The sequence below is a fragment of the Stegodyphus dumicola genome, chromosome 11 (genome assembly GCF_044657685.1).
Source record: "Stegodyphus dumicola isolate Sdum_Otavi_A_Nest chromosome 11, ASM4465768v1".
In the NCBI taxonomy this organism is placed as follows: Eukaryota; Metazoa; Arthropoda; class Arachnida; order Araneae; family Eresidae; genus Stegodyphus; species Stegodyphus dumicola.
In genome coordinates, this window is record NC_140778.1 from 81,245,347 (window position 1) to 81,273,078 (window position 27,732).

The 27,732-nt window shown below is 32.4% G+C and overlaps 1 protein-coding gene across 2 annotated transcripts; it reads right to left on the reverse strand.

The window, feature by feature from the left end:
• LOC146994149 (uncharacterized) lies at positions 1-27,672 on the reverse strand. Of its 2 annotated transcripts, XM_085826888.1 has the most exons (3): positions 23,472-27,672; positions 18,366-18,440; positions 1-1,131 (listed from the first exon to the last, which is right to left on the reverse strand). In XM_085826888.1, the coding sequence occupies exon 1, from the start codon at positions 27,196-27,198 to the stop codon at positions 25,843-25,845; it is 1,356 nt and encodes a 451-aa protein (XP_085683014.1). In that variant the 5' UTR covers positions 27,199-27,672; the 3' UTR covers positions 1-1,131; positions 18,366-18,440; positions 23,472-25,842. The 2 variants fall into 2 exon arrangements, with proteins under 2 accessions (XP_085683014.1, XP_085683013.1); XM_085826887.1 differs by lacking the exon at positions 18,366-18,440.
• Between the last annotated feature and the right edge of the window lie 60 nt (positions 27,673-27,732).

Here is a 27,732-nt window from a genome sequence, read left to right on the forward strand (position 1 = left end):
TTTTACATTATCATAAATTTATTTAGCAAACTTACTGAACTCTTACAGCCTTTTGAGAACGAAATTTAATTTATCATACCTGACAAATAACTCCTACATAGTTATGATACATTACACAAAATATTGAGCAGACTTCCAAATAATGATCCAACATAGTAATTAACTTAAAAGATCTAACACAGTCATTTTAAGATAGAAATTTCAAACTGACATTGCTTAATAATGAACTTTTACAGCTTTTTTGACATTTAACTTCTCATAGATAGTAAATAAAATTATGCACAAATAATCATACATAGGTAATAATGACAGCAACCCAATATAATGATCTACTATAGTCACCAACTTAAAAAGTTTTAATGCATTTCAGTATGACTTATTATAAGAAAGACCACATTTTCAAAAAAGCATTATTTTAAATAAACATTGGAGCCACTCAATCCTGCACACATGTTTTTATTTATTATGAGCATGACTCATAATAAGTAAATAAAATACATTTCAAAAAGTATGAAAGACATTTCTCTTTTAACCGGTTGTATTCTTAAGAAAAGATGCAGTATGGAATGTTTAGAACCACTCAGTACCACAGTTCCTCATTTCCCCACACATCGATCAAAATATATATGTACTTTAGAAACAGTTAAATAAATTCAAATGCAAGTATTCAAACAGTAATACTTCACAAATTAGATAAAAGATAGGTACACAATGAATTAAGTGATAAATAACAGAAAAGCACAACAAAAACTTAGTAATTTACCATTTATTTATAACTTATTACTTAGTAATTTACCATTTATTTATAACTTATTACTTAGTAATTTACCATTTATTTATAACTTATTTTGCACTCCTTATCACATGCCTGCATGATGCAAATGGTAGCACAGCTGGCTAGGAGTCAGGAGGACTGGAATTCGAATCCTGGCAAAGGCACTGCACAATTTTTATGTCTCCTGCCTCTAATTTTAAAAAATTGCTCTTCATTGGTGAAAACTAAAATGTGGTAGATGATAATTCGTCGCTACCAGAATTTGGTGAGCAAATTTAAAGGTCCTCCCTTCCTTTAACCTTCATGACGTTTTAGAAGCATGTCCAGTCAGCAAATTTGAGGTCTCGAGTTCCAACCTAGGTGAAGACACAGCATATTTTATATGTTTCCTGTTCTAAAATAGACCTTATAATCGTACATATTGATTAACATTAATATATAGAGAGTTAAATATATATATATATATATATACACAGATTAAACATTTAGTTGAATCTTGATATAAAGTTCCATAAATGTCTACACAGATTAAGACAATCCAGATCATAAATTTATGAAAAACAATTATGCTGAAGATCACTAAGGATGTGGGAATGAAATTTGCAAAATTTTGTTTTACTAATTTAACAATGAAACTTACAATATGCAAATTTTATTGCTAGAAACATTTTTATTAGTAAAGGTTAATAATTAAAAGCTAGAAGATTTGGTGACCTGCTGGGAGATCAAGATATACGTAAAAAAACTGGGAGATTTGCCAACTATGATAGATATTCCACAATAAATTTTACCTGGCAGATGAAAGTAAATAATTAAATGCTGTTATAAATATTTGTATATACCTCTGTTACTCACATCTGTAATTCAATTTAAAATTCTGCATGTAAACATTTTGTTATAATAGTTTTCATTTCAATGTATTTCAGTACTGGTCTTTACATTACATCAGAATCAATTTCTGCATATAAGTGGTAATAAATTATATAATCAATATAAGAATGACCAATAACTTTGTAATTAATTTGGTCCTGCGAATTGAAGTTAAAAAACAGGATATATTGACAGAATGAAATTAACTTGTGTGTACTTTTATCTTGCATATATAATATAGTAACTATTTAATATTCGTTTCTGTATTAACTACTAATAAAAATAACAAAATACATAATTAACAATGACTCGTATGTGTGCTTAATTTCTTCTTACATATAACGCTAAATAAGTACCATTAAAAATACCTGTACTTCACTCAGGTAATAAAAATAACAAAATGCATAATTAACAATGACTCGTATGTGTGCTTAATTTCTTCTTACATATAACTCTAAATAAGTACCATTAAAAATACCTGTACTTCACTCGGGTAATAAAAATAACAAAATGCATAATTAACAATGACTCGTATGTGTGCTTAATTTCTTCTTACATATAACGCTAAATAAGTACCATTAAAAATACCTGTACTTCACTCAGGTAAAAACAAATATTGTTCTTCTTTCATTCATGTAACAATAAGCCCACCAGCGGCCAAGCAGTAAAGTCGCTGAATACTGGTAGTTCGGTCCGAGGTTCGAATCCCGCAAATGGGATGGCTACATGGGTGTTTTCGTGGTTTTACCCACGTGTAACGTGTATATGAGCCAGTTTCCCTTAGAAATTCCTCCACGAAGGCATCCCTCCCCTTAGGCAGATAGCCCTCGATGTAACATATTTGTATCTGTCTTCCACTACATAATTGTTACTTTCTGATTATCTACAATCCCACCAAAAAGCTGCAACAAAATAGTAATGAGGCAAAACAGGCTGTCACCGAATAGTACTTATGTGATAATCCAGATATGCATGTAGCATTTAACCAGATAGCTTTCCAATTCTCTGGAAAATTTTGCAGCTGAGATGGCTGACTAGTATCCTTCCTACTAGAATTACAGTATTTTAGCATACCACTAGATCACACATTAAAAGATTTATCATCCTTGGTGAAATTCAGAATTTAGCTTTCTGCACGCATACAGCATAATTTAGTTCACTTAAAGGCACCTATGCTGCATTTTTCCTCCTTAATTTAAGATTTTGGCATTAAGTTTGTAAAATTCTCTCATTTTCTTTAAGAGATCTTTGTGTATACAGGAAAAATAACAGTGCAAAAGAACCAAGAAATATGTATGTCTTGTGAGAAAAAAAAGAATGTAAAAAAATAGCCTGCACTGGACACATCACTGATATGAACGTGAAGATATCAAAATAAATGATTCTCTCCAGTCATCAATAAGTTTACTAATACCGTTCAAAGCCACCAACAAGTTCATGACATTTTGATGGAGATGGAGATAATTAGAAAATATTGCATATTTATGTATGGATAGTTCTGTAGGTATCCGGTTGTATAATCACTTATATGTACTACTTTAAGTATAAAAAGCAGGATTATTTCTTCAAAAAAGCTTACTCCATAATAAAACATAAAACGGTATATTTCAATTATGGGGATCGTAGGAAGCCGCAGCAAAATCTAGCAAATGCACCCATTTAATCACAAGCTGTGTGTAAATTTAGATTTCTTTAAATATGCGCGAATTTGGATTGCGCGTAAATTTAGGCAGTTGTGAATTTAAAAGTTTAAATAAGAATTTAATTTAAAAATTTTTTGATAACATTATGTATCTAACAATTTGGGAACCGCCAAATGACTAAAAGTTCTCAACAGAAATTTTTTAAACAGAAAACACTATTCATAATAAAAAATTATGCTTGTTGAATGAAACTACAAGAAGATATTATATTTTCTTGATAGCTTAACAGTGAAATGGCACTGCAGGAATGAATACTATAATAAGAAGAAAATATTAAAAACACAAAAGGGGTTCAAAGGTTCGAAAATCCTTCCTTACAGCAGCAAAGTTTATCTATTTTTGGCTTCAGAGGATGATATCTATTGAATTTTTTTACCTGCAGCTGAAGATAAATTATAATATAACAGTAGACTGAATTACATGTATAAAGTCATGTACTACAGCTTTAACTATTTCGTCTACGTTAAAAATCAGCATATGTGACAAGCTTATTGAAGTTGACTAAACCCTTTTAATTCGAAAGAATTATGTTAACATGTTCTTCTGCCACAATGGGCGTTCGGCCAATTCTATGGAGATTTAAATGAATAATGCTTTTTAGTTCTTGTTCCAAATTAAACAACAAAATGATTATTTAATATCATAAACATTATTGCAGAAGGAAGAATTAAGGTGTGTCCACAAGACTATGACAGGGAAGTAAATCACAGAATTAAACACATGTCCCTGGGAAAAAGTCATCCAAACGTAGACATGAGCAAAATTTGTGTTTACTTAATAGAATTACTGAAGATATAAAAAAAATGTGTGAGACATGAATATGATGTAATCATGATATAAATGAATGTGAAGTAATCACATATATAATCATGATATGAATATCAAGTAATTATGATAATTCAATCATAGAAGGCTGCAGGCGTAAAATGTTTCATTTGCTTTTTAGAAGAGTATCACTTTCAATTTTATTTTGAAATTTCTATTATTCTGCAATTTAGCAAAACAGGATACTCAGATTAAACAGTTATTATATGCACAAATAAGTTTTTATGCAAATTAAGATTTAAAAAATTGTGTTGAAATATAGTATATAAAAAGAATTAACACCAGTCATCATGTAATAAAATCAACATAATACAGTCAAAAGTCGTTAATCCGGACTCGTGGTGACTTCAGCGATTCCGGATTATCGATTTTTCCGGATTATAGATCATCAGTTTAAATCTGGTAAGATGCCATGCAGAAATTATAAAATTAAAAATATGAAACCGTAATTTATGAAATAAAGAACAATTATGATCTAAAGGGAAAATTTACAAAAAAAAAAAAAGCTTAATATTTATTTGTTTACTTAAACATTTCTTTCAATGTAAGTTGTTTAAGTTGCTTCGTTTTATGTGATAATACTTTCTCTTTAATTCTATAAACAGACAAAATTTCTTGTCCAGTTACAAAATTCCGCTGTTCAAGTCCTAAAATTGCTGTATCGAGAATACCGACTAATTTGTCAATCGAAATTTTTTCGTTTTCAATAACCTCTGTCTTCACTATCTGAAGCAAAATATAATGACGACGAATATGATTTAAATCGTATCAAAGACGGAGTACATCGAGATGAAATACTACATTTAGTAAGGAATTATAAGCCAAATAAAATAAAAACATCTGCCCTGAAGGTAAAGATAGTGCTGACAGATCAACTTCTAATTCATTGCGCGCCGAGGCGTTTACCCCTCCACTCTCGCCGCAGAGCAGCGTGAAATTAATAAACACATTTTGGAATGGTTAGAGAAACAAAGGATATGCCTTTATCCATATTTTGCAGCAATTCCACATTTTGTTTGATGGACATTGAAACATACTTTCGCTTTGTAGATCCTTTGGAAGCTCCAGCATCAGAAATTCTACTTCACATAATCAAAACTTCAAGCTTACTTTTATAAAATTGCTCTAACAGTCTGCAAAAAATAATAAGCTGTATCCAATTCGAAGATTAAGTAACAACGCGATCTGCAACATTAACTAAAATAGATACTGTCAAAAGTCGTTAATCCGGACTCGTCGGGACTTCGGCGATTCCGGATTATCGATTTTTCCGGATTATAGATCATCAGTTTAAATCTGGTAAGATGGCATGCAGAAATTATAAAATTAAAAATATGAAACCATAATTTATGAAATAAAGAACAATTATGATCTAAACGGTATCAAAATTTACAAAAAAAAAAAAAAAAGCTTAATATTTATTTGTTTACTTTATTAAACATTTCTTTCAATGTAAGTTGTTTAAGTTGCTTCGCGTTTTATGTGATAATACATTCTCTTTAATTCTATAAACAGACATAATTTCTTGTTCAGTTACAAAGTTTCGCTGTTCAAGTCCTATAATTGCTGTGTCTACCGACTAATTTGTCAACTGAAATTTTTTCGTTTTCAATAACCTCTGTCACTTTCTTCGCTATCGAAAGTAAATTATAATGACTAGGAATTTGATTTAAATCATATCAAAGACGGAGTACATCGAGATGAAATACTACATTTAGTAAGGAATTAGAAGCCAAATAAAATAAAAACATCTGCCCTGAAGATAAGGATAGTGTTGACAGATCAACTTCCAATTCATTGCACGCCACGGTGTTAAAGATAAACAAAGTTTAAATAAACAAACGTTAAAGTTTAGATAAACAAAGGATATGCCTTTATCCATTTTTTGCAGCAATTCCACTTTTTGTTTAATGAACTTCGAAATATACTTTTGCTTTGTAGATCCTTTACATATTAATAAATATATATCAGAAATTCTATTTGACATAATCGAAAGTTCAAGCTTACTTTTATAAAATTGCTCTAACAGTCTGCAAAAAATAATAAGCCGGATCCAATTCGAAGATTAAGGAACAATGCTATCTGCAACATTAACTGAAATAGATAATTAGATAATTTTAGCTTAGCTTATACCGTCCGTTATACATTAAACGTGCACTCGTAAACGTATTTTGCACACGCGCACAAGCATATTCACAGCCGTAAAGGTCTTACTGTTAGAGTATGCATCAACGCGACGCATGCGCAGAAAGTTTGTAGCTTTGAGGTCCGGATTATAGATCATTCTGGATTATGGGCGTCCGAATTAATGACTTTTGACTGTAATTAGATAATTTTAGTTTATACCATCCTACATTAAACGCGCATGCATAAACATATCATGCACATGCGTAAAAGTATAATGCGCATGCGCACACATATATGCGCAGCCGTAAAGGTCTGATGCTAAAGCAAAGTTTAAAGTTTAAAGATATTAAACATTTAGCAGTATTAGCAATGATAGCTCCCTGAGTCATGTTGTGCAGACATTGAAGACAATAAAAGATTTTGAACTTAACAAATTTATTAACAATATAATAAAAAAATAAAAACACATAAAATAAATTTCAACAATATTAGAGTATTAGGCAAAACATAACATAATCATCATTCATCAAATATTTTTACCTGTACTCCAAAACACTGGCATTCTATACAAACAAATTAAAAAAAAAAACGAAAAAGTCCTAAATAGTGACTATGCCGCCTAAAAATAAAGCAGGCTACCCATTCCATAAGTCCATAATCAATGGTCAAGAAAACACCTGAAAAATTTAAATGTGAAACCACTTAAAACCGGCCTAACGCCGTTTGCACTTAATTCCACCCTCCTTGAAGAAACGTGGACGTTGCCTACGGCAGTCACTCACAGGACAGCCCCCGGAACTGAAGAACTTCAATCTGGAACCATCATCTTGTAAACCGGAATCAAGCCATCCTTTCACCGGACTGCAGGCATCCTTTGGAAGGGGCTGGAAACCGCTCACACACCAGCCGGTAAACCAGGAACTAGAAGTAGGCTTGAGCCAGAGCGATGCGAGATACTTATGGCAGAAGTAGGAATGACGTCATCTCACGGCAACCAATCAGCTATCGGCACGAATCGGCTTTTCAGATGACGTAACATTGTTTCATTTTTGCATCTCAAATAGGTTGAGACAGTCCGTTTTCAATGCAAACAGTGGCAGCAAGAAAGAGAAGTAGAAGTAACTACTATGTTATATTAAAATAAGGACTAAACTAAATAAAACATTTCAAGGAGGAGAGATGATGCATTAAAAAGTTTGAAAAATAAGCTATATTTTCTAACAAATGCCCCCCACATCATCATCTCCGACCTGAAATAAAAACCGAATGCCAGTATCTTTACAAAAATTCAAAACAAGAATAAATAAATATCACAATTTCATTCAGAAATTTTTAAGAACATTTTTCTTTGGGAAAATCTTATCCCATTATTCAAAAATTTTACCGTAACAAGAAAGTCCAACATGTTACAAAACAATACAATGATCATACGCTCAATACATTTACCCAGGGCCCTGGTCACTCATACAACATTTTACACTATACAATTTTACATTTACCTAATATCCATCATATATGACTTATAACATATTTTTCAAATTAACAAAACTCTTAATTTAAATACACACAAAAACAAATTTCATAAGAAAATTGTTCCACAAAATTTTACCAGATTATGCTTAGTCAGCGGTTTTGTCATGGGATCAGCCAGATTATCTTTACTTGGGACATATTTTAAATCAAAAATTTCCCTGTTCAATAGATCACGAATGAAAAATAGTTTCACATCTATATGTTTTGTCCTTGAGTTTTCAATGGGTGATTTTGTAAAACATATAGCAGCCATGTTATCAGCAAACAATATTGGCCTCGAAACATAGTTACTTGCAATTTTAAACTGAATGCATTCATCCAAAATGTTTTTAAACCAAACTAATTCTTTTGCTGATTCAGTCATGGAGATAAATTCAGCCTCCATAGTAGATAAACTCACTCCCCTTTCTTTAAACGTACGCCAAGATACAGGTGATTCTCCCAACAAAGCTATTTGTCCACCAATAGACACCATATCATCCCTGCTTGAAGCAAAATCCGAATCTGAATATATATTGAGCTTCAGTTCCTTGCATACCAGCTTGAGTTTGTGCTGTCTGGTATTGGAAACGTACCCTAAAAGTTTAAGTAATCCTTCCCAGTGAAACTTACCAGGATTGCTTTGGAACTGAGAAAATATATTAACAGCATAAGCTATATCCGGACGAGTACGATTGCAAAGAAACGATAGACATCCCAAAACATTTCTATAAGGATAATTCATCATTTCAGTCGTTTCTTCTTGTGTACTGGGACTTTGAGTATTTCACACCTTTAACTATTGGAAGGGAAGTAATTTGTATTTTAAAAGACTTAAATCGATTAACTATGTCTTCTATATATAATTGCTGATGAATTAAAACACTATTTTTCTCATATTCAAATTCCACACCCAGAAGCTTTCTTGTTTTATCTAAAATTTTCAAATCAAAATGTGAACTCAGGACTTTTAATATCCTTTTGGCCTGAACTTCACTTTTCCCAAACACAACTATATCATCAACATAAACCAACAGAATGACAAAATCTTTAAAACGATAGACACAATTGCACCACTCAAACTTGATGAACCCTAGGTTAAATAGTGTTCTATCCAACTCGTAGTACCATAATCGGCCACTCTGATGTAAACCATATAAGGCTCTATCTAATCGACACACAAAAGTTTCTTTATCTCGCTCCACAAAACCCTGAGGTTGGGACATGTAAATTTCCTCTGATAAAGGAGCGTAGAGATAGGCACTTTTCACGTCACATTGTATATTTGCTCATCCTAGGTGTGCAACTAAAAGGGAGAAAAAGAGCCTTATTACTGAAAAGTTGACTACAGGAGAGTAGGTTTCATCATAGGTATCGTATTTAATTTGCCGATAACCCTGAGCCACTAAACGAGCTTTAAAACGAACAATGTTTCCAAATTCGTCACATTTACTGTTAAAAATCCACCTGCAACCTAGCGGAGTCTTGTCTTTAGGAAGTGGAACAAGATGCCATACCTTATGCTTTCGCATGTTGGCCATTTCCTCTTCCATTGCCTCTATCCATTTAAGCTTTTCTGCAGATTTCATTGCCTGGTTATAAGTGTTTGGAATTGAAACATCTAGTCAGCTATCTCGGGTATACGACGTTGAAGGAGTACCAGTTGGGTCGATTTCACCACTATAAGTATTGCTTCCCTTGAAATCAAACAAGGTAGGATCATACTGAATATTATGTTCAGTGCAATACCTTTCTACATCATTTGGTGATCGTAGTCTTTGATTACACCCCCTCTCAAAATAATACACATCCGTACGAGTGCCGTCTGGCCTTGGAACAGGTTTACGAAGTCAAGTTACTTGTCTCAATGTAGATTGAGTGTCAGTGCCAATTGTAGAAGAAGGTACATTGGTATCGGTTCTTTCCTCTATTTCAGGAAAATAGCCAACTGGAGTGTCAGTAGATTGGAACTCTACCCTTTCTTCAGATTCCAAATCAGGTAGGGTGCCCAGTGCAGCTCCACTGCCACTTTTCTGCATTCCAATCGACTCTTTAAAAGTAGCATTTAGGGTTTTCACTACCTTTTGTTCATTTTCCAACCAAATTTTGTACCCTTTTGTTCGTACACTGTACCCAATTAATCGGCCCTTTGTTGCCTTTGGATCAAGTTTAGAATTTCTTTTAGCCTTTGGAATTCCCACATAGGCAATCGTTCCAAATGCCTTAAGATGACGTACTGATGGTTTCCGCTTAGTGTATAATTCGAATGGGGTTCTATCTTGGCCCTTATGACAAATTCTATTAAATGAATATGCAAAATACATTACTGCATCTGACCAAAATTCAGAACTCATTCCACTATCGTGTAAGATTGCACGTACATTATTTAGAGCTGTTACTTGTCTCTTACTAGTCCTGACAATAGTATCATAATTTATATGACCAAACCGACCATGCCATAATTCACTGTTATTATTCTGAACTGCGGATGCCTCAAATTTTACAGATTTGCCCCCCTTTTTGATTATTTTCGGGAACACATGATAGTTACTTCCTATCAACTTAGCCTTGTACAAAGTTGAATTCTCATCATCAGTAACTTTAATTTGCCCATTTTTACCATAAAATCTTGCTCCATTGATATCCACCCTAGGTCCAGATATTAAATTTCGTCTTAGTTCAGGTGAATATAACACATCTTTAAGCAAAATAACCGTATCCCCAAATTTCATTTTAACAGTACCCTTCCCATGAATTGGAAAAGTTACCCCATCAATAGCTACTAGCATATTCTCATTTTCACAGGAGAAAAAGTATCAAACAATTCACGATTTTTACAAAAATGATGAGATGCAGCCGTATCAAAGATCCAACTATCATCATTTTCTTCCAAATTGTTAACATTGGCTTGAGCTATAAAATGGGACTGTGCATGGGAATTATTACTTTTACTCAACTTGGGTCTATTCTTACACTTAGAAGATGTTTTATTACTACTAGATACAGCTGAGGAAACAGAAGAAGCAGGTGAGGGTGATCTGGAAAAATTAACTCTCATTCTACAGTATTTTTTAATATGACCTGGACGGCCACATTTATAACACTTGAGCCCTTTAATCTGCTTAAATTTGGGTTCACAGTGAGTACTTTGAACTTCTATAGTCTTATTGGAGTTTTCTCTATCCATCTCTCTTAAATTAAGACGCGTTTCCTCTGCTAGAATTTCAAGTTCAACATTTTTAAAAATGAACTTTTCATCTGGCCACCTCAAAATATTCTGAACTACTTGATCAAATTTATCTGGAAGAAACCTAAGAAACTGGAAACATATATATAAGTCTCTTACAGCCTGATTAATATCAGCTAACTGTACTCGTTTTAATCTAGAAGAAAAGAAACTAATACTTTCATTTGGCTTGATTTTGCAATTTAAGAACTCTGAAAACAGGGACATATGTCTTGACCTATAATCTGGCTGGAAATATTTGGCAAGCGTATTCCATGCCATTACTGGGTCATCAATTTCACATATCAAGTTTCTATATTCAGGGCTTACATTCATATAAATTAACGATAATGCCAATCGACCTCTATTTTGAAAGTCGGTAATAATTTCTTTTGCAATACCCTTAACATCATCTAAATCAGGACTTTTCTCAATACCTTTGACCAAAAGCCATGCATTTCTTTCATTCAAGACAAACTTCATATCTTTGGACCATGTAAAATAATTACATGCATCAAGTTTAGCAATATTATGCATGACACTAACAGTAGCCATATTTGAATTTTAACAAAAACCGCCCCCCAATCTCTTAAGTCCTAAATTAACTTTAAACTTCAAAAGTCTGCACTAAAAATAACTCAGGAGCCACTGGGCCCATAACCAAAATGATGCTAAAGCAAAGTTTAAAGTTTAAAGATATTAAACATTTAGCAGTATTAGCAATGATAGCTCCCTGAGTCATGTTGTGCAGACATTGAAGACAATAAAAGATTTTGAACTTAACAAATTTATTAACAATATAATAAAAAAATAAAAACACATAAAATAAATTTCAACAATATTAGAGTATTAGGCAAAACATAACATAATCATCATTCATCAAATATTTTTACCTGTACTCCAAAACACTGGCATTCTATACAAAAAAATTAAAAAAAAAAATGAAAATGTCCTAAATAGTGACTATGCCGCCTAAAAATAAAGCAGGCTACCCATTCCATAAGTCCATAATCAATGGTCAAGAAAACACCTGAAAAATTTAAATGTGAAACCACTTAAAACCGGCCTAACGCCGTTTGCACTTAATTCCACCCTCCTTGAAGAAACGTGGACGTTGCCTACGGCAGTCACTCACAGGACAGCCCCCGGAACTGAAGAACTTCAATCTGGAACCATCATCTTGTAAACCGGAATCAAGGCATCCTTTCACCGGACTGCAGGCATCCTTTGGAAGGGGCTGGAAACCGCTCACACACCAGCCGGTAAACCAGGAACTAGAAGTAGGCTTGAGCCAGAGCGATGCGAGATACTTATGGCAGAAGTAGGAATGACGTCATCTCACGGCAACCAATCAGCTATCGGCACGAATCGGCTTTTCAGATGACGTAACATTGTTTCGTTTTTGCATCTCAATTAGGTTGAGACAGTCCGTTTTCAATGCAAACAGTGGCAGCAAGAAAGAGAAGTAGAAGTAACTACTATGTTATATTAAAATAAGGACTAAACTAAATAAAACATTTCAAGGAGGAGAGATGATGCATTAAAAAGTTTGAAAAATAAGCTATATTTTCTAACACGCTTGCGTCAACGCGACGCATGCGCAGAAAGTTTGTAGCGTCGAGGTCCGGATTATGGGTGTCCGAAATAACGACTTTGACTGTATTTATTTATAATTCTCCCCCTTCTTGGGTTGCTTGTTTATGTCTGGTGTGGGAGCAGTGTAAAGAAATCTGTGCAATAAGTAAAGCACTTAAGAATTTGATTCTTCTCTAATCATTTCTACACATATAAATTAGTAGACAAAATTTCATCCAATAAAATTTATTTCTTGCAGATTAAAATTTAATTGCTTATAGAGAAATTTACTGACACAACAAAACATTAAAATGAAGTAATTTTTCTGTAAAAAAATAAATATGCCCTTTTGTATAAAAATTGTTAAAGTATCACATTTTTATTTTTAGTGCTTTTAGGTGATTGCTCATTTCTATAGACTGAAAGGCAATAAGCTTCTACACTAATTTTTTTAAATAATATTTCTGAATTAATATGCTTATATTTAAAGTAAAACATAACTCTGCTAAAATATTTATACACTGTGTAAACATCAGATGTGAATAACAACCCTTTCAACTGCATCATTTCTGAAAAGCTTTCTTAGAAAAGGTGACTATAATCCTTCAGATATTTTACTTTTCATTAAATATACAAGATATTCAGGGGATGATTGAAAAATTCAAGAAACATTCAAATTTTCTGGTAATTTTAGTAATAATATTCTTTATTTGAAATATTCAATGATTAAATTCATTACTTGTGAAACCGTGTTTTTTTTTTCTTTCTTATCGACACTGCATGTCTTCGCAGACTTAAAACAGAATACAGTATAAAGTCCAAGATTTGGAATGATATAAAATTTGCACCTCAACACAGGCAAAAAATTTTTTTAATGCTTTATGCATGCACATTTGATTTTTGCCCCCATAAATAAAATATGTGAAGAATCCCGATTGTTAATTTCCCTTCGGCACTAGATAAATAACCTCGTTACTCAATAAATAATAATTCGCCACAAATTTATGCGATCAATAACTTGGCTCCGTAGCAGCTTATTGGCAGCTATGGCATACATCTCAAGCTATAGGCATACATCTCAAATATTATATCTATCTATAGGCATACATCTCAAACTGAAACATCATTGATTTTACACCTACTAATATTTTATATCCCTGACGCGAAACTGACGCAAATCATTAGTTATTATGTTTTGCTTTTATCACTGCTTGTTTATAAACACATGACAACTTGAGTAATGAGTCATACAGTAACACCGAAACATTCTTTTTTTTATATTAGTAATTTAATACACAAAGAGTATGGTAATCTTTTATATTGACATTATGCTTGGCAATGATTACAGATTTAAGTTTAGTGCACTAAGAATATTTAAAGAGGAAAAATTTAACAAAAATTTCTTTCCTTATGCTAAAAATTATTCTGTTAAAGATAACCAAAAGATTATATTTAGCAATATTTGAATTAAGAATAACTGATTTATTTTTCACATAAACCGAGAACTTTCGCCAGAGCTCGTATGGCCCCAACAGGCTGCAGAATTTATGGAAGACAATTTAGAGAAGCACCCAGTAACAATATTAAGGCCTGAAAATATTTTTGAAATCTAGGGAAAGTGCTGGAATCGAAAATTTAGGGGCAGAAAAAATTTAGAACTTAGGAAGGCACAGGGCAGCAGAATTTGAGATCCGCAGGACATCAGGCAGTAAGATACCTAGATAAGTCTTAAGTATATGTGGGAATTTATTTATTCATGACTCAGATAAGCCTTAAGCAGGTGCAAGGAATAGACATAAGTATAATATATAACTAATACAATTAGGCTTAACTACCGCAGTGCACGATAGAAGCAAAACAAAATTTAGTGAAATAACTTGTCTTTTGTTGCTGATAATGCATAGCCGACGCTATTAAGCTAGGCTAAAATTATACTTTACTGATTCCAAGGAATTTCAATCAAAATAGAAGATTGAGCTATTCTTTAACTTTCTGATTAGAACCAGCTTTATTCTTTTTTGCAGGCTGTTTTTAAAAGACGAATTTTATGAAAATTAGAATTTCAACTTTTAATTATCTCGAAAAAAGTTTCCAATTCTGGAGCTGCAACAGAATCTATAAAGTAAAAGCATATTTCAGTGTCCATTAAACAAAAAATGGAATTTCTGCAAAAAAACGGATAAACATATATCCGTCTCAACATTATACAAGGATTATGGCATTGGAAAGTCAACTGTATATGACATAAGAAAACAGAAAAAGCAACTTTTTGTGGATTCGAATACCCCACTTGGAATGAATAACAGAAAAATAATTCGTTATACTAAGAGTGAAGACAGTGGCGTAGCAAGCATAACTGGGCCCGGGGCAAAATACATTTTTGGTGCCCCCCCCAAAAAAAAACACAGCATAATGTATAGAATATATTCGTAGTAAGAAAATAATGCAAATAATAATAAAATGCTGAATCTGTCATAAAATATATTAAGAATAGTCACTACCTAGCTGCACTAGCATTGGTTTCGAAAATGTATCTGTGTTGGCGGAAAAATCAGACATACGATGATCTAGAATTAGTTAAAAAAGTATTATTTATTTTACATATTTTTATAATTGTTATTAAAAATGTACAATTTTTATACACTTAAAAGTTTAATACATATTATAGATAAGTAGATATATTTAATAATAATATAATATTATAATACATTAATACAATTAATTACTATGTATACATTTTTCTTGCCTTGTATGAAGCAAATTTGTCAATTACTTCATCAAAGTCGATTCTTTCAAATTTTTCTCTTTCCACATTTAAAAAGGCTAGATGACTTAGGGGATCTTGTCCCATTGTTGATTGCAAATATTCCAAAATTTATTTTAATTTGCTGAATGAACGTTTACGGGTAGCATTTGATAATGAAATAGCTGGAGTATTTGAAGTGCAACTCTTAGGATTGGTAAAACATTTTCTCTATAGATCTGTAATGAAGTTTTAGGTTCAATTTCTTTTCTACTGCGGAGTAACATCTTGCAGTCACATTCACTGCTCAAAACAATTAGGGGATATTGTGGGGTCGGTATAAAATAACCATATAATCGACAACCTTTTAAACAAAAAGAAATAGAAGAGATTATAAAGGAAAATTATAACGTTTGCAAAGTTGGGAATATGCAAATTTAGTCTGTGACGTCCAAAACTATGCGTTTTAGGTAAAGAGCGACCTGCAGCATTCTTTTTGTAATAGGAGATTAAAAACAATTGACACGCTTTGAATGCTTTGTAGCAGTGAATATACGATGTCTCAGCAAGATGACTTAGTTAAATCGGTAGCCAGGAAGGCCATCAGTCGTTTACAAGAGAGTTAAACGCAATCCATAGTAGCGGAAGCATTAGGAGTTTCCCAAAATGTCATTTCCAGACTATGGAATCGGTTTCTGGAAACTGGATATGTTTAAGAAATTTGGGACAATGTCGTGTTATTGTTTTAAAATAAAAAAAACGAGAGCTATACGTGCTTTTTGTTGGAGGGAAAAAAAAAAAAAAAAAATCTCTATTTTAGAGAAATAAAGTGGTCAGAAAGAACGTTTTGTATGTGCACATATTTGGTTGATGTACTGCAAACATTTTATCAGATAAATCAAGAAAAAGATTAATTAATTATATTACAATAATTATTAATTTTAAATATATTTTCCAGAAATCGATCAAAATAAAAACTGAAATTTTCCGGAAAATCTCATTTGGAGACCATCTGACGCCCCTTTGTGAGCAGCGCCCGAGCATCATACACCCCTTTGCCCTCCCATCGCTACACCACTGAGTGAAGATCATGACAAAGTAATGATTGCATGAACCAGACAGCGTCGCAGCGAAAGCATTGACGGGTCAAATGCTAATGACTCAAGTAAAAATATTTCACTAGGAAATGAATTTAAAAACGGAAATCACATATTCAACAGGTTAGTTAACCAAATTTTGAAATTACCATGGTAAAAGGCAGATAAAAATTTAAGGTGAAAAAGCTGCAGAACTATTTGCAGATGAATTCAATGAACTTCTGAATAGTTAAAAGTTATATCCAGACAAATTTACAATGCTGATGAAACTGGTCTTTTCTGGCAATATGTACAGTCAAAAGTCTTTGATCCGGACTCGTTGGGACTTCGGCGATTCCAGATTATGGGTTTTTTCGGATTATAGATCATCAATTTAAATCTGGTAAGATGGCATTCAGAAATTATAAAATTAAAAATATGAAACCATAAATTATGAAATAAAGAGCAATTATGATCTAAAGGGTATCAAAATTTACAAAAAAAAAAAAAGCTTAATATTTATTTGTTTACTTTATTAAACATTTCTTTCAACGCGTGTTTGCATAAAGCATACATTATGCTTATATTATTATTAGTTGAAATTAGAAAATTGCAACCAGAAAACTATTTGATGTGTATTCGTGATATTTATAATGACAAGGAATTTGATTTAAATCATATCAAAGATGGAGTACATTGAGATGAAATACTACATTTAGTAAGTTATTAATAAGCCGAATAAAATAAAAACATCTGCCCTGAAGATAAGGATAGTGCTCACAGAACCACTTCCAGTTTATTGTGCGCTGCGACGTTCCCCCCCCTCCCGCAGAGCAGCGTGAAATTGATAAACAGATTTTGGAATGGCTAGAGAAACAAAGGATATGCCTTTATCCCTTTTTTGCAGCAATTCCACTTTTTGTTTGATGGACATCGAAACATGCTTTCCCTCTGTAGATCCAGCATCGGAAATTCTATTTGACATAATTGAGAGTTCCAACTTACTTTTATAAAACTGTTCTAACAGTATGCAAAAAATAATAAGCCGAATCCAATTTGAAGATTAAGGAACAATGCAATCTGCAACATTAACTGAAATATATAATTAGATAATTTTAACTTAGCTCATACCGTCTGTTATACATTAAACGCGCATGCGTAAAGGTATTACGCACATTCGTCAATGCATTATACGTTGACGCATGCGCAGAAAGTTTGTAGCTTTAAGGTCCGGATTATAGATCATTCCGGATTATGAGTGTCCGAATTAACGACTTTTGACTGTATAACCATTATTACGGATAATTGTTCAAATTAATGATAAAAATTAAAAAAGAGAAGTATAATGTTGGAGTTATATATAATCATAATATAAAATACCAAGATGAAAAAAGGTATGTAGGTTTACTTAATCACAACAATAACTAACCGTTTACAATTTGTTCTATGTGCAGGGTTTACCATCTCATTTTACCTTACACAATTTTCGCCCAGCAGAGCTTTTCCCCGATATTGGGATGAAGAGGGAATTTTCAGAAAGCACCTTTCGATGCCATTTCCATCTTGGCGTCAAAAAATTCCTCCCAAGGATATGGCAATTTTTCGCGATTCAAGATGGTGGAAAAATTTGCACCAAGTGCTGCTTATCTGAGTTTTCACCTTGACTTTATCCATGTACATATCGACCTATTTTCACTTAAACAAACATCAGAGAATTGGACAAACTAGGCTTTGTGCACTCCCTTGAGTTTGTCCATGTACACATCAATATATTTTCACTTAAAAAGTCAAAGGAGCACCCAGTTCTACAGTAGAGGTAAACAAAAAATACATTATCTGAATAAACTACATTTTAAACCAAACAACTAAAATAACATAAAAATGGAAAAACCTGTTATGCACTTAGCACTACATAAAGGAAATATCCACTTACCTTATTTAGAAATTCCTTCGTCTTCGACGTGCGGGAAAAAAGTCACAAAATTCCTTAACAAGATCCAAAAACTTCCTAAAATTATAACAACTAGAAACCAGATATCGGCATCGCCACATAAATTTACAAAAATAAGAGTCAAAAGTATCATACATAGTTCCGGACTGTCCGGAAAATGGCTACTAAGTAAACCTTCATTTACACAACAGTCAATTAATGCACTTTTCCCCTTTCATTCCAAATCGTACAGAAACTTCAAATTAATCTTACTACATTCAGCCATTATACCATCCACACAATGAAACAAGTAATGTACTTCATAAGCAACACACACCACAAAAGCCCTTACAAAACATCCCATGCTTCAAATTTTCCCGGAATAATGCAAACGATTGCATCATAATAGGATTTCCACAATATTAAACTACTCAGGTTACCATAAATAAAACAACAACTTGGTGATAAATGAAACGAAAAACTTCGCAATAATACAAGGGATACCCCTAAAGTCAACTCTAACCTTCGGTTTCTCTATCGAGGCTTACATGTGGTTGGTTTACCTGATGACAAAAAAATTTGCCTGACTACAGGCAAATGTTCAGCTCATACCTCACTTAAAATTTTAGTAAGGATCTGTATTATTATTGTTGGGTTTTCATCCGCAGAGAACCCGTTGGCGCCGTTGCATTTTTACTCGCCAAGCTCGCGGTTCATCGACGATGAGCCGAGACATAAGCGTGATATTTATTATTCTGTAAACATGAGTTTTAGTGCATGTAAATTCAAGTTAGCAGACAAAACATTATATTAAGCATATGGTAGTAAAAATTCACAGATAATATGCATGTAGATGTAAAACTAACCGGTTAAACGTGATATACGGATATAAATTTGTATTAAATTCAAGTTAGCACATAGAAGAATATATTAAGCATAAGACGATATATAAGCATTTATAACAGAAATAAAAAATATAAATTAGTATTAATGTACTGAAATTACCGTGATAAACGAAAAAAAAATTTGTCTTAAATTCCAGTTAACACGGAAAACAATATAATCCTTACATCAGCAGTGGTTTGCTAATTTTAATGACCATGGTGATGCATCAAACTATTCTGTCATCTTAGATAATCAATCATATTTTTTATTTCAATTTAATGATCTATTTATGTCACACCTGCAATCCTCTGAAAGGTTATTGTTAGAAAAGCATTAACAAGATAATTATCTTGTTAAAATTTTACTCCATAAAAATTGATTTATTCTCATAATTTTAGATGACAATAACCAATAATAAAAATAAAAGCATTACTTAAAATGCACATGCATATTTTTGCGGCCTACGAAAACAAATTATTTTACGGGTTAAAAACCTCATAGTTCTGCATGCTTACACCTGTTAATAATTAAGAACACAACGTCAACAGCCGTGTTACAAATTAGCATTCACCTCTCCCGCCGTATTTTCCTTTCATCCCGAACCGAGAACCGGCATTTATCTACCAAAATATTTCTATTTATTCGTTGTTAAAAAAATTCAGAAAAAATAATAATAAATAAGAGAAGAATAATATAAATCTGCAAATGCAAACAACGACACTGATAATTCAACAAAGTGAACACAAGAGGAATGGTTGCAAACTTCGAACAAGCGAATAGGATAAATCCGCAGGGTTACCAGGTTTGAACTATTATCGCCAAAGTTGGCGATGTTTACATTTACCGGGTTCTCTGCGGAAGTGCTTCCTTATTGTTTTCTCCAACTGTATATTCATCATTCATCCTATAGATATCAGAATATATTTTATTTTTGAATTCAGAATGGGGTTCAAACTTAAACTGGATAGATTATGTATAATTATGTACAGAATAAAATATGCAATGAGGTAAAAATAAAAACATAATTTATGCAAGACGTGGAGATATATTATTACGGAATGGATTAAAGGTTTCTATGTGCAGTGCACTTTTTTAAACTAAATTGAAAACAAAAACAATATGGGTTGATCTTTACAATATGGTAACTGGTAGTTTGGCGACATTTTGGAGGCGATAAAGGTTACTACCTGGGACTTTGGTAATAATGTGAGCAGTACTCAGTTCCGATTACGTATTATTTTGTGTGAGGGAAATGAGAGATCATGGGATACGTCATGTGATATTAATGGACGAATTACGGTTCTTTAATCGGAAAAGGGGGGGGAAATCGGGAAAAAATCTGGAAATTTTGTATTTAGCATTGAATTATTAGAAGTATTGTATTTTGTATTTTTATTCTGTGTTGTGTGAAACAGTGTTTGTTAATTTTTGGATCCCATGGCCCTAACTAAAGTGAATTCGAAATGGGTATTTAGGCATTGTGATAAAGAGAAGTTTGCTTTTTATTTAGCGGAGGAAGTATGGAGGAAAAATTCGCAGAAAAAATCTTTCAATAATTTTATTGAATGAATTAGAAAAGTGTATCCGCCACGTAATCAAGATTCTGAAGAAGATTAGGTAAGTTAGTATTTTTAATTATTTGAGGATATTATTTTTATGCATTGTTCTAAATGTAAGGTGGAAAGGAATTTGGTATTATTGGGAAAATTGTTATTAGCAATGATTTAGTTTAAAGTAATTAGGATTGTAAGGTAATTTTTATTAATTTAATGTATGTGCTCATTTATATTTTAAGTAGTGTTTTGAATTTAATTATATTTTAATGAAATGATAGTTATTTTGTGAATTTTATGTTTGTAGGAATTTGGTATACGTTTTAGTTGAAGTAAACGTGCATGGAAATAATTTAAATATCTGACACTAAGTATTTGTAATAGTTGCGGTATGAATTCGTTGGTGACGTGTATAATGTAATAGATGATTTAGAGGTAAAAGTTTTTGGATATTTTATTTATTTTATATGTGGAAATGTTCATATTTGGAAAGGGTAAATACTTTTTCGTGATCAGGTAATTTCATGTATGTTCTTTTTACCGGGTTTAAAGATTGAGAAAATTGTCATGTATTTTCGTGAAATTTTTCTAATTTATGAGAAAAACGCAGTGTACATAGATATAGTGAAGAGTGTGCGCAATGCCATTTTTGTGCAATTCTGGGATGTTTTTTTAAGTAAAAATAAGTCGGCGTGTACATGGTTTATGTGTATGTGTTATTTTGAAAAACGCGTAAGGAGTATGGTATTGTGCACTTTTTCCCAATTTTGCAGTGATTAAGCAGTTTTGTTTGATAAAATTTCTAGCATAAGTGTAATTCGGCTAGTAGATTGTTGGAAGAAGTGTTCAGTAGATAAAAGGAAAAGAAACATGTCTTTACTTCGTGAAGACAAAATGGCGGCGGGGAAAACAAAATAGAGGGTTGCTGTAGGAGAGTTGGTTGCCAAATTTTCGCCAAAAAATCGCCAAGTTACCATAATGTAAAGATCAACCACAATAGGAGATAAAATAAGAATAGAAAACAGTAATAATAATAGATAAAATAAGAATAAAATGATTCTTGATTAAATATAAAAACCAAGCTTCAAAAATAACAAAACCTAGGGTTAAAGTAGACTGAAGGGTACCCCCTTGTACTATGGTCAAGATTGTTGTTTCGTTTATCACCAAGTTGTTGTTTCATTTTGTGCAATTCTCTTATGTTTTTTTAAGTGAAAATTGGTTGATGTGTACATGGATAAAGTCAACAGAGTAAGTCAAAGAACACAAACTCGGTATCCATGTACCGCCAAAAATTGCCAATTTTCGCTAAGAGGTATCCGTAAATATATTTTTACCAAAGCTAGTGATTAACCAAAATTTGTGGCAGAGGGAAAAAAATTAAAATTAAGGTGTTAACGAGCAAGGTCTGACCTTTCCCTTTGCAATCCAGTGCACTGACCACTCAGCTATGACAATCATTTGCTAGAAAAATAATGGAACAAAGCCCTGCAATGGTAATTTAATTGATGTTCAATAAATAGATGTCATATGGCCCACACTGTAACTGTCCTCGAAAATTTCTTAGCTGTATTTTATTAAATACTGTTTTACATTCAATTGGTTAACTTCAGAAGCTATTACTTTGGTGAAGTTAGTTTTTGATGAATTTGATCCTGAGATACTTATAGATGCTTCTTGTTACACATGAAATAACAAACATTTGTAACAATTAAGGAAAATTTTGCACTAAAATCTCCCGACACTAGTCGTGACGTTATGTCTTTTGCACTGTCAAACTGAATGAATTATTGTGTCTGTGGTGTCAAAAACATGTCGTATGACACCTCGTAAAAGCTTGGAAGCAGTGATTTATGGGGACCACACACACGATTTTCTCACCTCTGTGAGGTCTACCGCAACATAAAAAATTGTATGCCTTCCATTTAATTTCAATTATGTTTAGCTATTTTATTTTATTTTGTAATATTTTGGAATAAAAAAATGTAATATATGGAATTAATGTTTCATCGAAATTAAAATAATGTTCTTAGATAGCTATTCACTATTAGAATTCCTTTCTTGCATTACAGTTACAATAAGCAATTTTGGTATCTTTGGCATTAACAATAATTTGACGATATTTTAGGGTCTTGATAATGGAATTGTACCAATAGTATTCAGAAAAAACAGTACAGAAAACTGTCTCAGTACTCATGAAAATTGGCAGATGAATTATTTAAAATAAACTGTCTGTATGTCTCATTCACTAAAGAAAAATATTTTGATGTTAATGATGTCAATTTTATTTCAGTTAATTCTTGTAATTAAATTAGTGATTCCAAACTTTTTCATTTCATGCATCCCTTAATGAGACTTGATTATTTTGTGTGACGTTTAATGAGACAGACCGTAATTATAAAGAACTCCTAACCTCATCCTTAAGAACCTATAACCCTGACACTCCTTCAGTCTTCTAGGAATATAATGGTCCCCATAATGGACCCACACATTTTTTATTTTCCTTAACGAGAATAAATAATAGTGTTTATAACAATTAGGTTATCGATGCTAAAAGATATGTTCTACATTCTATCAGCATTCAAGCCATATACTTTAATGCATTTTCAATGGCAGAGCCATGGAAACAATATAAAATAAGTTTAAAAAGTTTTATCAATAATGGGCATACCTGTTTATTTTACTTGAGATTGAATACTTCAGCCCAAAAGTTTAAAATATCAGTTTTTTTTTTGTTTTTGGTTAGTATCTTCAAAGCAATAAAAGTCATTGTTTTTCTTCATAAAACAGGACTCATGTCATGAAAACAGAGTTCTTTAGATACAGAAACAGATAATGAAAACGGTTCTCTTTAGAAACAGATGATAAAAACAGAGTTCTTTAGATATTGCTTTTTTTTGTACACATCTGGCACATTCTACAGAGGACATCTGCACATGTTTTAGACTATTTTCAATGTATTTACAGAAATATTTTACCTAAAATTTTGGTGTTTTAAATGCTCCATATGATAATCCTTGACAAACTTTTAACACCGTAATTTCCACGATAATAAAGCTTTTTTCTAATCTCGAAAGAGATATTTTATCCCATTCCTCTTGAACAGTTTTCCAGAGTCTATAGAGGATTTTTAAGTCGACATATGGATGATCGCTTTTTAGAAGTTCAGAAGCGCAGACATTCATGGATCATACATCAGGAGACTTAGGAGGGATATGGTTGAAGGGTAAGACTTCGATATCCATTAATTGTTCCATCTTTTTCCAGGAAATTAACAGAAGATTTTGATGTGCGACTGCTTGTTTTGTGTTGATGCACTGTTGGTACAGAGAAAGGTATTTCATATTTGAGATTTGGGTATAAACTATGTTCCTGCAATGTCTATAAGATATTTTTCTTCTCTTTGATGATGATAATAAATGGATCTACTTTTATTGTGATCATTTAAATAAAGCCAAGATTCATCTATTGTTACAACATTTTTTAATTTTTTTTTTTTCCCGCATAGAGAATTCTGCAGCATGTCTTGCTTTTAGCTATACGTCATGGAGAAAGATGAACCACATTGCATTTTTTCACCTTTTTAACACTTAGATCAGCATTAATAATTTTATTTACAGCTGACACTGAGCATTTAACCCTCTGGCTGCTCATCCCGCGATTTCCATGGACAACTCAAATGTAGCAAAATCTGCTCATCCTGCAAGCATGTGTGTTCTTCCTTTATTGAGAAGCACATCCCGTTTTTTCCCCGTTTAACCACTGAAATAAATTATATACAGTATTAGACATTTAGCTTACGTTTTGGGCAATAGATATCGTTAGTTGTCCACTAAATTGCGGCATTTGAAGGCACATGGTATTACCGCTGAAACTCAACTTTTTGCGCTTTTTTCTTACAGAAATGGCTGCTAGAATACATTCAGTGATTATCTTGATTATATAATTAAATTATTGAATTATTAATAAGATTTATTGATTAGATTAATAATTAGATTGATTATTAATTAAATTTATTGAATCTGATGCAAAGACTGTGAAGTTGGACTTTGCCTTGAATCCTGTTTTGAACTCTATCATACTAAACTGCATTTCTAAAGTATTTTTTCCTCAGTGCTTTATATTTTCTTAAATTTTATATATTTTACTTTTTTATATTATGCAATAAATAGAAATTAACTGTAATTCGACTGAAGTTTATTTTAAAAAATTTTTTGGGGGTGATAACATCTGAAATTGGTTTTTCTGGCAACTTACATTCTCATAATAAAAATATATTCTAGAAAGGAAAAATGCATTTTTCAATTATCCAATATACATAGATTTAAAATATGCAAAAAAAAAAAAAAAAAAAAAAAAAAATTGCACAATTTTTGAAGCGATTTTCGTCCACAAATTGAGCTGTCAGAGGGTTAAACGATTATGCAACTGTCCTTTGAATTTGCGGATTTTCTTTTAACATTAAAGTTCTTACCTTTTGAAACATTCAATTTTTTCCCTTTGACATGTAGTTTTAACAATCTTCTCCATAGAGCAAAACTTTGATGTTCTTTTCCTTTGTTATTGACATTATTTATTGTTGCTTTAGTTACTAGAAAACCATGGCTTTCACAGCATTTTTGAATGACTACATACGAATAATTTTCTTCGGGAAAGACCACACATTGCTTCTTAAAAAGTGCTATTATGAATAAAAATAAAACTGTCATGTAGAAGATGGCAATTTATACTTTCAAAAATATAGTGTCAGTAAAAAAAAAAATTTCCTAGCATCCAATTATTGTTTTCCTCCTATAGCAAAGAAAGTCGCCTAAAATGTGTGCAAACAGCATTAGAACATATGCCTCTTTCAAAATACATTTTAACTCCTTGATACCTTAACTAATCTACTATTGCCTCAAGAATGAGAAGTTTTGTCCTTTATGTAGATTAACATGTTTCTTCAAATTCTTCATGTGTTCAAATGGTTTGTTATATTCATGATTTGTTACATGCATGGTATGAAACTATGCATCAGAACTCATGATTTGTTATATGCATAGTCATGATTTATTAGATACTAATCTTAATATCAGAACTCGATGATTTGTTACATGCATAGTATGAATATGCTTGCTTAAATTACACTTACTTCTCCACATGTGAATACGCTTATGGTTGTTTAACTTAACCTCTTCACTAAATGACATTTTACATACTTCGCACACATGACATTTCTCTCTTGTGTGAATGAGCAGATGCTTACTTAAACTGTATTTATGCGAAAATGAGTCCTTACATATTTCACACACATGAGGTTTCCCTCCAGTGTGAATAAGCATATGACTGTCTAAAGCACCCTTTTCACTAAATGTCTTCTTACAAATTTCACAGTTGTGAGGTTTAACTCCTGCGTGAATAAGCATATGTGTGTCTAAATTACACTTATTTTTAAATGACTTCTTACATATTTCACAAACATGAGGTTTCTCTTCTGTGTGAATAAGCAAATGCTTTCTTAATCTGATTTTATGACGAAATGACTCTTCACATATTTCACACACATGAGGCTTCTCTCCGGTGTGAATAAGCATATGACTGTCTAAAGTACCCTTTTGACTAAATGTCTTCTTACAAATTTCACAGCTATAAGGCTTCTCTCCTGTGTGCGTAAGCATATGCTTGTTTAAATCACACTTACCTCTAAATGACTTCTTACATATTTCACACACATGAGGTTTCTCTCCTGTGTGAATAAGCATATGTGTGTCTATATAGTGCTTTCGACTAAATGTCTGCTTACAAATTTCACAGCTGTAAGGCTTCTCTCCTGTGTGGGCAAGCATATGCTTGTTTAAACTGTTTTTATGACGAAATGACTCTTTACAAATTTCACACACATGAGGCTTCTCTCCAGTGTGAATAAGCATATGATTGCCTAAAGTACCCTTTCGGCTAAATGTCTTCTTACAAATTTCACAGCTGTAAGGCTTTTCTCCAGTGTGGGTAAGCATATGCTTGTATAAACCACACTTACCTCTAAATGACTTCTTACATATTTCACACACATGAGGTTTCTCTCCTGTGTGGATAAGCATGTGTGTGTCTAAATAATGTTTTCGACTAAATGTCTGTTTGCAAATTTCACAATAGTGAGGCTTAAGTCCTGAGTGAATACGCATATGTGTGTTTAAATTACGCTTTTGACTAAATGACTTTTTACAAATTTCACAACTGTGAGGCTTAACTCCTGAATGAATAAGCATATATGTGTCTAAAGCACCCTTTTCACACAGGTGAGTGTTCTCTCCAGTATGAGTAAGGATATGCATGTTTAAATGATCCTTACTTCTAACAGATTTCTTACATACATGGCACACAAAAGGTTTCTCTTCTGTGTGAATACGCAAATGCTGCATTAAATTACATTTGTGATTAAATGATTTTATACACACTTCGCACACACAATGTTTCTCTGGTGTGAGTAGGCCACATGCGTTTAAATAGCCTTTACTTTTACATGACTTCTTACATACTTCATACACGTAAGTTTTGTGTCCTGCGTGAGTAAGTATATACTTCTTTCAGCGTGCGACTTGCATCATTATTTTAAAACGATTATTAGCACAAAAAAACTATACCTATGGTGCCGCAGAGTAAAATCAGTTTCAAGGAAAACAAACTTTATAATCCTGAAAGAAAACAATAACTAGTGTCGTCTGAATCATTTGGCTTTCAGTGCTGCGTTAACTGTTCGTGCGCGTAAGTTTGCTCGTCGAAACTGTTGAATGAATAAGAATTGAATCATTTATTTTGGGAATTTATTTGATTATGCTTTACATCGAATTATCAAATGTCTAACACTGTTGCCATGGGCTGATTACTAAACTAGAATGATAAATACCAAGGAGCAAGGAGGTTAGAAAACATGGAGATGGCGTCCCTGCTATTGG

What these genes read in the sequence shown, in the direction of transcription:
- LOC146994149 (XM_085826887.1), bottom strand. Translation starts at nt 27,198, where the DNA reads ATGCAGCATTTGCGTATTCACACAGAAGAGAAACCTTTTGTGTGCCAT.